Source organism: Lonchura striata, chromosome 1, assembly GCF_050655825.1.
Source record: "Lonchura striata isolate lonStrDom1 chromosome 1, ASM5065582v1, whole genome shotgun sequence".
NCBI classification, from domain to species: domain Eukaryota; kingdom Metazoa; phylum Chordata; class Aves; order Passeriformes; family Estrildidae; genus Lonchura; species Lonchura striata.
The window spans coordinates 33,501,417-33,515,974 of NC_140703.1; the positions used below are offsets into that span (position 1 = coordinate 33,501,417).

At 42.4% G+C, this 14,558-nt stretch overlaps 1 protein-coding gene across 1 annotated transcript in view; it reads right to left on the reverse strand.

Annotated features, from left to right (window-relative positions):
- The window catches only part of GUCY2F (guanylate cyclase 2F, retinal), a 42,197-nt gene extending 28,736 nt beyond the window's left edge, over window positions 1-13,461 (reverse strand). Inside the window, exons 1-6 of the mRNA XM_085574133.1 lie at window positions 11,699-13,461; window positions 10,501-10,802; window positions 8,670-9,024; window positions 5,346-5,430; window positions 1,377-1,473; window positions 742-876 (exon numbers count right to left, since the gene is read on the reverse strand). Of these exons, the coding sequence (XP_085430259.1) occupies window positions 742-876; window positions 1,377-1,473; window positions 5,346-5,430; window positions 8,670-9,024; window positions 10,501-10,802; window positions 11,699-12,437 (1,713 nt within the window). The 5' untranslated portion in view covers window positions 12,438-13,461. The remainder of the gene's footprint in view (window positions 1-741; window positions 877-1,376; window positions 1,474-5,345; window positions 5,431-8,669; window positions 9,025-10,500; window positions 10,803-11,698) is intronic.
- Window positions 13,462-14,558: the final 1,097 nt, after the last annotated feature.

Genomic DNA, 14,558 nt, shown 5'->3' on the forward strand with positions numbered 1-14,558 from the left:
AAACCTGATGGATGGGATGAGTTTTCTTGGCCATTGCCTCTGCTAAGCTCCATACAGTCCTATTGACACAAAGGGGAATTTGAGTTTCCATTACTCTGTTTGGATCCTGTCTTTAAGAAAGTTCCTTATTAGAGATGTCACCAAATAAAGACATCTTGTAAGAAAGGTTCTTTATGGTGCCACTGCCTCAGGTAGTGACTTTTCTGACAGGACCAGACTGGCAATGTTACATGTGTATGTTGAATATTCCCATCCTGCATGACTCCAGGTGTCAGGGTGAGGGCTGGGACAGAGTTGCCTTAAACACTGCTAAGTCCATGCTTGGGAGTAACTTATTGTCATATTTAGGCTTTGTTCAAACTATCTCCATCCTGGGACTGTTGCTATAGGACACGTGAAAGCACAACCTGGTATTTGCAGGTTTATTTTCTGGCTCCAGCTTTTATACTTTTCCAAAGGTGACAATGGATTGGAGAGTGAATGGGCCACCTCTCCAAAGACATTGGACAAACCACTAGTACATCAAGTTCCTCCACCCCCATGAAGGAATGCAAAACAATATGTTGTTTATAGAAATTGCGTGGGAAAGTTTTCTAACAGAATGTAAACTCAGAAGGCTTTAGAAAATCTTAAGAATCAGGGCGACATGGGACCTACAATACTGTAGCCAAATAATTTTCCCCCTGGAGCAGTCCAGTGAACAGAAGCAGTGAGAGAAGGCTGCATGAGGTCCCTACCTACCTCATACAAAGCCACATTGGAAGTTTCATAGGTAGCAACTGTGCTTTTCAAGGAAGCGGAGCGGGTTACGGATTTCAGGCTTCTGTTCTTGACTGCTATGCTGTTTGCATCAGTCAGACTGTCCAAGGTCAGCCTCTGGAAGGCAAGGAAAGCAGATGCTAGGCAGTTACCACCTTTGGGTGTAAACCTCCACTCCAGCTCTGCCTTGCAGCATGGATTTCTAGGTAAGAAAATCATGGGAGTGTCTCCCAGCAGATCACCAGCTCTGGGTATGAGCCAGAATGGACCAGGAATGGTTCCCAGTATATTTGAATGCAGACACTTTATTTTAGATGGCAAGATGGTTTATCTTTTTGGACATGCCCTATGGCACACCATCCAACCTCAAGAACAAGGAATAAGCCCTGGCAGCTAGAGGAAACATTACCAAGGCTACGATTTTACATCATCGTAGAGGCTCTGACATCTAACCTGAGACTTAAAAGCACTCAGCACATGGGAAATTTTCTAATGTGCAGGGGAAAATGACATGAAGAAGTGAAATGGCCCTTCCAGACCTTCATGAATATGAAAATATCACACAGCAAATCTGTTCTAGAGTGTCCCACCAGATTCCTTTTATGATAAGGACTCACCTTTCTATGTAGCTCTGGGTTGATGAAGATGAGGTCATCCAAGGTCAGTATGATCTTGTTCGGACCCCTGAAAAGCTGGTTGTTCAAGATACTCTGCCTGCAAGAGTTGGAGAGTCACAGTTATCAATTTTAGGTAGTGTGTTGGGTCTGACTGAGGTAATGTTCACAGCACTGGTGTTGATAACAGATCAGTGCTACAGCTGAGCAGCAGTGTCCTGACATTCCTTCCCCTCATCAAAGGGGATGAGAATGAGCAAGATCCTGGGGAGGGAGACAACCAGGGCAGCAGACCCAAATTAGCCAAAAGGATATTCCATACCACATGACATCAGCTCAGATATATAAGCTAAGGGAGAGAAGAGGAAGGGGGGCATTTGTGAGTTTTCAGTGTTTGCCTTCTGAAGGAACTGTTATGCATGCTGAAGCCCTGCTTCCCAGAAATGTCCAAACATTGCTGCTTAAGAGAAGTAGAGACTGATCTTTTTCCTCTTCAGCTCTTGCATGCATAGCTCTCCCCTTGCTTCTTTATTTTTGCTGTAATAAAACTGCCTTGTCTCACCCTGCGGGTCATTCTACAGCTTATTCTCTGCCCTGTCACAGTGGGAAAGGGAGTGATAGAGCAACTGAGTGGGCATCTGACACCCAGGTAGGCAGCCAGTTTATACCTCCTCTGGCTTCCCTGCACTACTGGACCCTGGCTGCAGTGCTGCATCCAGCTCTGGGGCCTCTGACTTATAAAGGTCATGGACCTGTTGGAGCAGGTCCAGAGAAGGCCATGAAGATGATTTGGGGGCTGGAGCACTTCTGTTATGGAGACAATTGAGAGAGCTGGGGGTGTTCAAAAGAAGGCTTTGGGGATTCCTTAGAGCACCTTCCAGTGCCTAAGGAGAAGGGCTACAAGAGGGGTGGACAGGAACTTTTGACAGGGACATGGAGTGACAGGACAAGGGGGAATGGCTTCCAGCTGAAAGAGTGCAGGTTTAGATTAGATATTAGGAAGCAATTATTTTCCGTGAAGGTGTGGAGGTACTGGCACAGGTTGCCCAGAGAAGCTGAGCCAGCCCCACCCATGGAAGTGTTCAAAGCCAGGTTGAATGGGACTCTGAGCAGCCTGGTGTAGTTGAAAGTGTCCTCGCCCATGGCAGAATGGTTGGAACTACATGATCTTTAAGGTCTAAAATGGTGTAGAAGTGGGGATGGGCATTGGTGAAAGCAATGGACAAATCACCATGCCTTGGCATGGACTTAATTCCCAAGTCATGAATTACCCAATTCAATGTGGATAGCAACAAAAGATATCATCTCACAGGGTCTCATTACAAATAGACAACTGGATTTAATCTGTTTACAAATATTAATCAGATATGTATTAAAGCCATATTTTGTTTTGCTCACTTTTATTTGTCATATCCCAGATCATTCTCTGTTAGGAGACAAAAGCAAGTTTTATTAGTCTAGCTGGTCTGGTCATACGCAAACCACATTTAGACACATCAGCCTTTCTTAGGGCCTGAAGCTGAATCGTAGTTAATTTATAAGAGTTGCCTGGACACAAGTTACTGTCTAAACATGCTATCTGAGTGTCTATATTGTAACATGGTGCATTTTGAAATACAGAGCAAGACGTGCCCTTCTAATGGTCACAGTTTCATACAGAGGGAAAAGCTTCAAGGGATGAGCAGTATGGCACACGTGACATCACACCTCATCAGTTGGATCCCATTGCTTAAATGGACATCAGGGTGTAACACTGAGCACAAAGCAGCTGTATAGACAGTCAAAACCTCTCAACCAGGAGCAGAGAAGGGAAGGGAAAGCTCCCCCATTGCCCTCAGTGTCCCTTCTTTTGCTTAAGGAACTTTATTAACACTACAGCAGATGACTGATCTGCACTCTCCTAAGTGTTTCCCTGATGAGGTAGACAATAGGGATTTCTTTTGTTGATGTTACTGTAGAAGGACACCACCACACAAAACAACCCCAAATCACCACAATTCACTTTTCCTCTCAGTGTATCATTCTGGACATTTTAGAAGAGCATGGGCAGCTTCTTGAATCTGAAAGGAAGCCTTGGCCACATAACCACAGGCTTTACTTGGGATGATATTTCTCTAAACACACTGTCACAAGCCACCCAACTCATCTCACTGAAAAAAATAATCACTTATGTACCTTTCACAAGTCCATCTGAAAAACCTTGCTGGATAAATCACACCCTCTCCCTAAGCAGGGAGGAAAGCATCCCTCTACCAAAAGCTAAGCAGTGAGAGTAGAGTGACTCATTTAAGGTCATGCCGCAGACCCCTGAAAGAGCTAAGACCAGAGCTTCCACATTTCAACTCAGACCATGCTGTGGTTTAAATTTAGTTCCAGACATGCCCCTTCCTAATATAAATCATTGTCTGAGTCATGCTGGACTTTTTCTTCCCTAGCAGATGGCCATACATCTTTTCTCATGACCAAGCCTTCCCAAGCACAGCCTGCCACTTGTGGAAGAGCTTACAAATAGAGTAGGCAGAAAGATTGTCTTTTATGTACTTAATTGTAGAGGCTGGTGGCCAGGGAACAGAGCAAGGTTTCAAAGAGTGGGTGGATGGAGGCAATCTCATCAGTGTCTGCAGTTGTATCAGAAGCAGCTGTGTGATGAACGAGGGGAAACTGTTTGGGGTGTTGCTTGCTGGGTGGCCCTTATATCTGGGTTTGGAGGGATGACTCAGGAGTGGAGTCAAAACAGGTCTCAGAATTATTGGAGAGGCAAAGTTGGAGAGAAAAATTTAGGAGTTCTGCTCTGCTGAACTCCTTGCTGCTCAGTAAATATGCCTTCTATTTTCTGTCTATTTTCTCTCTAAATTTGGTAATGTGGACATCAATAATTAGAGACAAACTACTCCAGGGGCTGCAGTGACCTTGCCAAGTGCAATCCATAGCTCCTGGACCAACCAATCAATTCTGGCACATTTCTACCTTGGATATAGAGTTGAGACACATATGTGACATGTAATTATGGGAAATGATTCCTTCTCCAGAACACTACTGCCTTTACTCCAAAGATCTCATACCCAGACCAGTACATATATAATGGAAATGACTAGGGAGCTGAACCCCAGTTCAAAACAGTTAGTGAAACAACTTGATAATAAAGATGCATCCTAAATATTTGCTTCAAATTCTCTTCAGAGGTATTTTCTTTCTTTTTAGTACATGGATAAAATACAAAGGGTCAGCCTTACATGTTTCATAGGAAACATGATTATATTAAAGACAGAAATTCAGGCAAGAATGTTCTGGAGTAAGAAAAATACTTGGTTTCAACCCTCATGTTCTCATAACAGATTCCTGTCTTTGGTTTTTATGTCATCCTTTGCACTTCTAAAGTGATAACCACCTTCCTAATGCTTCAGAAATGTCCAGCAACAGACTGCTGGAGCAGGGGAAGGGTGTGAGGAGTCCTTCCCCTCAGGAGGAAGAAGCAGCAGAGGCAATGTGGGATGAACTGACTGCAGTCCCCATTCCCTGACCCCTGTGCCACTGGTGGAGAGGAAGTAGAGAATTTGGGAGTAACTTAAGCCTGGGAAGAAGAGAGAGATGGAAAGAAGGTGTTTTTTAAGATTTTATTTTATTTCTCATTATCTTACTCTAGTTTAATTGGTAATTAATTTAATTTCTCCACATCAAGTCTATTTTGGCTGTTGTGGCAATTGGTGAATGATCCCCTCCTGACCCCATCTTGACCCATGAGCCTTTTGTTGTATTTTATGTCCCCTGTCCAGCTGAGGAAGGGAGAGTTAGAAAGCCTTTGGTGGATGCCTGGCATGTTTCCAGGGCCAGCACACCACAAATGTGAAGAGATATGTGGCTGGAGAGCCAAGAGCAAAATCAGACCTTCTGTGTGTGCATAATCTAAACTGCTGGCTAAAGCACACAGAAGCTAAAAGTGTCACCAACTCAAATAAATGTTACAATTCTCACCTGATGAGAGAAGCCAGGCCCACAGCACACAACACCAGGACAAATAACAGCATTACTCCCAACAAAATGACTGTAGGTTCAATTCCTGTGCAAAGATGGGAAAAGAATCAGTGAATTAGTGAATCATTTTGATTTAGGCAATAATATTAAAAACATCAATATCAGGACATTGGATTACAAAGTCAAATATACAACCAGGAGAATGCCGGAAGACAATTTTAATGCAATGTTTGTTTATGAATACACAAATACTTACTAACTTGGTGAACATAAGGCTTCAGCTATGCTAATTATTTATTTCCATGCACTTTTTTTTTTTTCTAAACCAAACTTAGAGCTGTGGACCAGTGGAAAAATAGTTTTTCTTCAAGTAAATAAATAGACTAACAGTAAAGTATTAAGTTTTAGAGGACGCTTCTGCAAAGTTCAGAACTTTTTAACATTTGGCCCTTTTCTCTTGAGAAATTGAAATGCAGAAAAATCCTTATCTTGTGGTATCAAACCAACAGCCAGGGTGAATCACTGGCCCATCTGGGCTTTTTCATTCTCTGCTGCAGATTTCTAATGCTGAAAAGAGAAGAAGAGGAGGAGCAGCAGAAAGTTGATGTTCTCCTTGACACATCCATCAGCAGAAAGTACTAGAGACAGATTCTTTGCTGATGAGTGTGTTTGCTAGAGAGCTAAGGGAAGCTGATATGACTGCATAAGCTAAATTCCAGTGAGAACTGTTTGCTATGTCTGTCTCTTCTCTTTTCTAATTTTTATATTTATTCTGTTTGCATCCAGAGAACTATAAACACAAACAAACATGGAGAAATTCAGGTTAATGAAAGGTTCATGACTCTGTGTTACACTGGCACCTATCTGCAAGCACCGAGACCTAGAGCTTTCCAGTGAAAGCTGAAGGCATTTTGAAAAATTGGCATTTGTTTCAGGAAAAGTCAGAACATATTAGCTGAAATTTCACTGCTTCAGTCTAGAGCTCCAGGCCCTGATGGTTGTCACACAAACACAGGAAGAGGTTTCTCATGAAAGCTGTGGCTGCCCCATCCCTGGCAGTGTACAAAATCAGGCCTCATGGGACTTTGAGCAACCAGGTCTACGGTGGGATTGGAATAGATGGATGGCCTTGAAAGGTCCCTCCCAAGCCATACTATATTTCACAGCTAACCAGAGGTGAAAGTAAGCTAATTATGAGCTTATGGGAAAGAGCAAACTTACAGCATGCTTGAGGGAATTTATGGGATTGAGGTAAAGTCATTAGAGGATGCTTTAAGGGAACTGTGGGAGCACATAAAACTTCTTCCAGGATCTTTAGGGGAAAGGGCACATACGGGTGAAGGGAGAGATAGAATGGGTCGGGAATACTCAATTATGTGAGAGGATGGGGATGCTGGTCACACATAATCACGTTGTGCATTTTTTCCAGGCAAACCCTTCACTTGATCAGTGCAGTCATTCCCACCTTCTTAACCCCATCATTTTTTCCTAGGCATCTGTGCTCTCTGACTCTGTATGATATTTACAGACTTAACATCAACCTAACTAACAAGGAAGGTAAGTCCTGGAGTCAGGTCCTGCAGAGACTGAAGGGTTTGAGGGGTAGCTATGAGGGAATTTAGGTTTGGACCATCTCCCAGATATGCATCTGTAAGTCTGAAGGGATTGAGACTGTGAGATCTGGTATCAAGCTTGGAGTCTAATTATGAGGTGCATAAGAGCAGCACCAGGCCATTTTTGATGTCCATGTCCCCACAGTGCTGGCTGTGGGTAGTGGTGCCTGTAAACAAATAACTCTCCTGTATGTGTTACTCCGCCAGTGTTACTCTGGCTGTGCCTGCAGTGTGTGTGTGTGTCCGTGTCCTGGGAACACCAGCTCAGCCCTCTCCTGCTAAACCTGGAGTTAGGAAGCACAGCAGCCTGACAACTTCACATCCAACATACCTTCAGGCCTAACTTCCTACAAAAGCTAGAGTGAGGCTTGTATTTAATTCTAGCCATAAAGTTCAGCCTCTGAAATTCTAACAATCATAATAAATTACTGTTTAATTGACAGATGCCTAGAGCTTTATGCTTTTGTAAAGGTATGAACATAAAATCGATCTCTCTAAAAATCAGTGTGATTTTTCTATAGACTGCAATGAGATGCTAAATTGCTACATTTTTCCTAGGGGCACTGCAAAATTAGATATACGATAGCATTATACTTATCTCTTCTATTGCTTGTATTGCTTGCCAGTTGCTGTAAGATCAGTACATCTCTAGTTTTCATAGAGTGACACTGATTTATGTGTCAGCTCAGTTATGGCTAAGCCAAGGAGAATGGTTTTCTCAGCTACTGAATGAAATATTCCATGATGTGGTTAATTTCATCTGTTTAAGACATAGGCGTAAATCCTTAGTATTATAAGTAAATATGTCAAGAGGATGTTAAATACCCTACCCTGAGATTTTGGCTTCCCTGTGAGCTTTAAAACTGCACCATAGTTGCCTCAATTCAAAAAACAATAGGCAAACCCAGTGCTCAGTCTGACAAACCTAGGAAGCATCATAGATATCTCTGCCCCCAGGCCTTTGATTACTACATCTGTTATTTATAATAACTCAAATTATTTTGAGTAATTATTATCATTTTTTCTCAAGGAGATGAGCTCTGATGGTCCTTCTCATTGCTACCTGAATGAGGAAGCAGGGGTTAACAGGCAGGATGCTGAGAGCATCTGCGCTTGTGCAGCTCTCTTAGGCTGTCTTCAAGGCAAATCCTCTTAGCGTCCTGTCCCTCAGAAGGACAGAGACACAGTGCTGTGTGGAGCCTCTGTTATATAATGGTTACTATTAATATTGGCAGGTGTTGAGTGTTAGACCCAGAAAACCCTTTTAACACATAACAGTGGTTACAACCTTATTGGCCCAGGAGAGTAGCGGGATTAATGGCTCTGGAATTGTTGAAAAAATTGTGTAGATGTGATATCTAGTGGTGGGCTTGGTAGTGGTAGTGGTAGGATTCAATGATCCTAGAGGTTTTTTCCAACCATAATGGTTCTATTATTCTATGATCTAACAAGCAATAAGAGAATATTGTGGATCGATGGTGTTACCTCTGCACAGGACTCCCATTATGATGGGAACAGCGTGATGACTGGGCATTTTTATATCAGATCCTTGAATTTAGACTTTTCTGGCTGGGGAGTTCTAATTTAAAGGGATAACCACTTGGAGTTAGAGAAAAGATGAAAGAAATGAGAAGCATGAACTCAATGCCATTTCACTCTATTTTTGTTGGTGGTTTTTTTTTTTGGTTTTTTTGTTTTTTTTGTTTCTTACCTTCAGTGCAGAGAACGTCTGGATCAAACCAACAGCTGGAGTCTGGTTTGGGTGGAATTTCATTGGGAAAGTGGATGGCCTGGCCTAGGGACAGCACAGAGCCTGAAGGCATGTCCAGCAAGTGGGTTGGGTAAAATTTGTTCCCATGACCATCTGTGTCCAGTATCACATAATTGTTCAGCCCCTTCCCATGGCTGTCTGTCTCTACTCGGTGACTAAATCCAGGGAAACTGAAGTTTTTTGTGTGCTCAGCTATGTTGGCTCCTGAGGCTCTGACTCCTTTCCTCTGTGCACTGTCCATAGCCATTGCCATGAAGTAAATGGCATCATAGATTGTTCCAAAGAGTGGAGAAACCTAAAAATACAGGAGAAGTTGAGGATAAACTGCTCCTAACCTTCAGTTCGAGTTTGGTGGCAAAAATATTTTCTCCCTGGCTAAGTTTTGAACTTAAATGCTGAGACAACAGAACATTAAGGCTTACAGAGTAATGGGTTTGAAGAATTTTAGACCAAATATATGCATGACTTTGAATATCTGTCTTTTCTTATGGTGGATTCACAAAATTCAATTTCAAAATATTTTAAAACCACACAAAATTGCATTATGATGGGAAAAGCCAAGATTCTGAGCCTGATGTTCAACTGAAATTTATAACAAATTTATCCTGCCTGAAAACATTACACTAAAATATCTTCTACAAGTAGAAGATCAAAGTCAGAGGCTCCATACCAAGACAGGAAAAGTGTTGTGCCCAAAGAATTGGTATTCTTGGTCAAAATATTATTTATCTTGAAGATGCAAAAATCCTACAGCAGAGCCACAGCTAACTTGCTCTGTGAGGTAACAGAGCCCTTTCTATTTGCATTGCCCCCTTCCATGCCAGACTGGATTTAGGAAGCTTTTACACAAATGGTGACTTTTTCAATCACATAATCATTCACAACTGGTAGCTGGAGAGAGCTTATAGCCATACACCTGTGAGAAAAATGAGGTGTGCTCTTGGAGCCACAGAATCTGACATTTATGGGATTAATTGATCAGCTGTAGATATCTGAAATGAAGAACCTGACACTCAACACAGTTAACCTGGGCTCTCATTAAAGTGAAGGGAAAGAAATTAATGCTTTCAAGACATGATTTATCTCCTTCTCAAGTAGATTCGTGCAGATCTGATAAATTATTCTTTAAAAGTACTTGTAATTTTTTTGAAATGTCATAGGGAGATTTGAAAAATAGCTCAGCTGAGTCCTGTATCTCTTCACCAGCATGAGATCCTCCAATTCTTCTAAATCTTCTCAAGGTAAAAACTGATTTGGTTTTTAATAGGCTACCAGCGACTTTTAAATAATCATGCTGACAAAGAGTAACTTTGACTATAGTGCTAAGAAGAATGCAACAGCAATGATCTTAAATATTTCCCTCTAGAAGTAACCAGTATTTCTTTAGTCTCTCTCATCTCCTCAAATCCTCAGTCATATGGATGTCTTATTTTATAACAAACTCCATGGACTTCATCCACCTTAAGAGATGCCTTTTTAATTCAAGCTCATTGCAGCTAGCACATAGCAACCCAAATCTGAGAGCCTCAGACACAGCCCCTTTTTCTTGAATTCCCATCATGGTCCTACAGTTGAACCAAGTGAGTTATATTGCCAGACATCTGGGAAAAGTGACCTTTCCAGATGAGTGCAGAACACATTCAAATTTCTCTGTATTTTTCTCAAAATGAAAGTGTGCAGGTTGGGTTGACTCTTCCTGTACTTTTTCTGCAATTATTGCTATGTTTCCTATTGATAGGTCCCAGAAAAGCCCAAGAGGAAGAATATTTACCTGTGTGGCTTCCAAATCCCTGATTATTTCACCACTTTCTTGAGCTTCCCTGAATGCATCATAGAAAGTCCTTTCTCCGGACTCCAGCGTGATGGTCAGCACAGCATCATAAGCCTCCCGGAGCTTGCTGTCATTATCAAAGACACTGAATGAGTTGTTTTGGTAAGGAAGACTGTACAGCAAAGTGTCATAGGGAACAAAGATGTATCTTCCATCTGCTAGTCCCATTTCCTGAGCTTTTTTGAGTAAGGCGGCCTGTTCCTGCCCTCCGATGAGAACAGAGTGCATGCACAGCAGTATAACTGGAACACAAGGACAGTGGAGAGTGTTAGCAATCTGCCTGGGGTTTTCAACATGAAATAGCCTGCCCCCCACCAATAAAAGAGCTGTCTGAACTACTCTATCAGGTCAGATTCTGTTGTTACGTGTTGAGGAAGCTGAGAGTCACGCCCATTTTGTTCAACCTAATAAGGAAGGTTGTGGGTATTAACCAATTCTGGAGCTGTAAAGAGGGAATGGAGAGAAATTTTGATGGAAGTGAGGCACAGGTGAAGATGATGGGCAGTTGTGGTCATTGTTGTCATTGACCAAGACATAAGCTTTCCCTCTCTGTGCCCTGAGCTGACAGACACCACACATCTGTAAGCAGTGTCCAACCTCCACACACTCAGCCTGCCACCAAATATACAGATTTTAGGTTGACACAACTCGGTTGTGTTTAAACGTGGTTCATGCTTGACTGTCCCAAAGTTGGTGCCTTTTCTTGCAAAATATAATGGGGCCAATGTCTGGTGGGGAGATCTGAAATACAGGACACAGCATCAAAGCAAGATTTTTGATTTTGATATTGATTTTTGATATTCCACAATACAAATCACCTTTAATACAAAAACTTCCTATAAAATCCTCTTTACACAAGCCAAGCCCAGAAAACCATCTACAAAATATTTTTTTTCAGACAAGCTGGACCCAGACTTTCAGGTTGTAGTAGATTATTTTGGTCTATATTTATCACACACAAAATGTCCAGCACTCCTTTACGTGAAGCCCTGTCTGCATTAGTATCAGAGATAAAATTCTGCTTGACTTAAATAACTTTAAGTTTTCATTCTCTAAAGTATGTCCATTGGGTAACAATGCAGTCCTACCCTGGGAAAAAAAAAAAAATAAAAAAAGGAATGAGACTCAAAACACTTACTTTTAATGTTATTAACTTCTTTAATCTTGTTCCAGGTGACTTCAATGCCTTTTTCTCCCTTATGCACCGATGTAACAATGCCTACAGGTAGCCCATGATTCCTGAGTGCAGTTGCTGACTCCTTGGCTGTGTACATCCAAATATCATCACTGGATGCAATGATGCCAACATGAGCCCACTTAAAATATTTCATTATTGTAAGCAAAATTTGGGTTGGAGAGGGCAGAGTTCTTGCAAATGCACTATAGCGGATGGTGGAATCCAGCTTATAATTGATGCACATCCATGAGAAGATAGCTTTATTCCAGTTTTTCCCTAAATGTGCAGCCACCTCACAGAAGCCAGGGTTTAGAGGGCCTATAAAAGCTGAGGAAAGCTTTCTGAAGTCAATAAATCTAACCAGAGCTCTTGGTGTCTCACATTCTTCTTGCAGGATCACATAATCCAGTCGGTGGCCAAGATCTAGTGAAGGGTCTCTGCTTATTCGTCCCACAGCTAACCTGGCAGCCACATGGGGAAAGGCTTTGGAAAAGAAGGGGTCACAGTTCCAGGGTCCAAGCAGTCCAATTTTAAAGATAGAGCAATGTGCTGGGGAACAAAGTAGGATTATTCCAAACAGCAGCCACAAGAGATCCTGGAAGAATGTCTTGAATGTATTTCCAGCGTTGAAGCGATGCACTCTGATGTGCCTTGACAGCACCCAGGAGGAGCTGTTAGGACCCCACAGGAGAAATGGCATTGTTTCATAGGTGATCTGCACCAAGTTCTTCAAGAAGCCAGGCAGAGCGTTACCAGATGCTGGAAGGAAAGCAGATTACATTGCCTTTCACCATAAGTGTTTGTACTGTGCATGTAGGTACAGCTGAGTCAGCCCAAGCTTCACAACAACTCTCAAGGCACAAGTCTTTGAGGAGCCAAACCCACACACAGACACGTGGACTTGCACCACACCAGCCACCTCACCATGCAGAAAAGTGTCCAACCAGTGTCAGACGTGCCATAACCCTTAAATGAGCACTTACATAAACATTTTAATATGCTTTACAATATACTCTGAAACCAGGCAGTGAAGAATGAGTCTGCTTTATTTGCAGCAGTAAATACAACCTATGGATACACCCTGCTTCTGGTTCCTAAAAAAGACAGTTTCAAAGTCATGGAGACAAACACCCATACAAAAAAATTAAAAGCTGAAATAAGCTAGGCCAACAGCTTCCCTCAAAAATCCTCAGTGGGTTGTGAATATGAATCAGAGCCCATACAAAGACAAAAACTCACACACAAATATATAGACACACATATTAATATACTTAGGGATACATATGTATGTGCATACAATTTTAAAACTGTCTTGAAAAATTTTTCAAGGGCAACTCAGAGTCTTTTTAATCTGGCAGATTGAAAGGTGGGTAAATAAATAATCAGAAAATGAGGGGAATAATAGATAAAGGAATTTAGATAAAGAACTGCTAAATAACTGTCAGGTCAAAAACTTTGTGTACACTCTTGGCTTCAAATATTCTTGGTTAAATACTAGAAGCCATAGGGTTGTTTGGGGCTTTTTTGAATAGCAATTTTGCCCTTCACAGCCAAGCACAGAAACACCAAAGCCATAGCAGGCTCAACTCCGTATGCAGTGTCACCCCACGGCTTAGAAAACTTTGCTGATCCCAGCAAGTTTGTACTCTAAAAATAGCAGGCCCCTTATTCCAGCTTACCTGTTCATTACTGGAAAAGTGATTTTATCCTGGATGCTCAGGCACTGGGACACGCAGCACTGCAGTGCAGCGTGTGCTGTAAATGTACCCGCAGCTCCTCTGCCTGCTGGAGCCACCCGCAGCAGAGCAGCCTCTCTCCAGAGTCAGTGGTTGTCCTTGGATGTGGGCACCACCATCAGGATAGGCAATGCACGGGCAGCTCCCCCTGCTTTGGTGCCCACCTCCTTCAAATTCCTGTGTGCACAGGCCATTCCAGCTGGGTGGGTGCTCTGGGATCCTCTGTGCCTTGTCAAAAGCTTCCTGTGTCCCTTTTGGTGAGGGCCATTCCTCTCCTGAGGGTTTCACAGCTTGGGCAATAACCTCCAAAGCCTTCAGTTCCTTGAGGCTCTTGCTGAGGTCTAAGTCTGCCTCACACTGAACTGTCTCAGTTCAGATTGTATTCCAGTCTAACCCAGTAGCTGTAGGGATGGCATCTTAAAGTTCTGCCCTTGGATTAGTGGGATTTAGCTCCTGGGATTGGCCCCTGCAGAGCAGCTCTTTAAATCTCTCTGCACCACAGCAGAGATGGCTCCTTTTCTTGAGCTATTTAGGTTTGGGGTATGCAGAATATTTGAGTTTTGGCTTCACCATTCTGCTGATGTGCCATGTTCCCCTTTTCCCTGTTGTTTTTCGGGGATTTTTTTGTGTAAAAACTGTAAAAGCTCTGTATCATGATTTTTTTGTACCAATCATGACATACAGAGCTTTTACACTAGCATCAAAGTCTTCTTGGGGGTTGGACTAGATGACCTTTAAAGGTTTCTTCCAATACAAACTATTCCATTATTTAATCATTCTTGGTTATTTCTCTGGGTCCTGTATATACCTCCCTAGAGATGAGCCTTCCAATAAACCATTCCCAGGCACCTTCCCCCTGGACCTGGCAATACAATTATCATCCTGGAAAAACCTCAAATGTCTCCATGCCTGTCCTAGCTAGGAAGCCCCTTGCAATAATTTAGCTGTGGTCAGAGGCCCAGCATTGGTCTAGAGGGAATAATTTGTAACTCAACTACATCATATAAATTATACACATCTCACTGGCATGAGTTCAGGAGCAGCTCCTCAGGACTAATGATTGAGGGAAGCCACAGAGTCTTTCA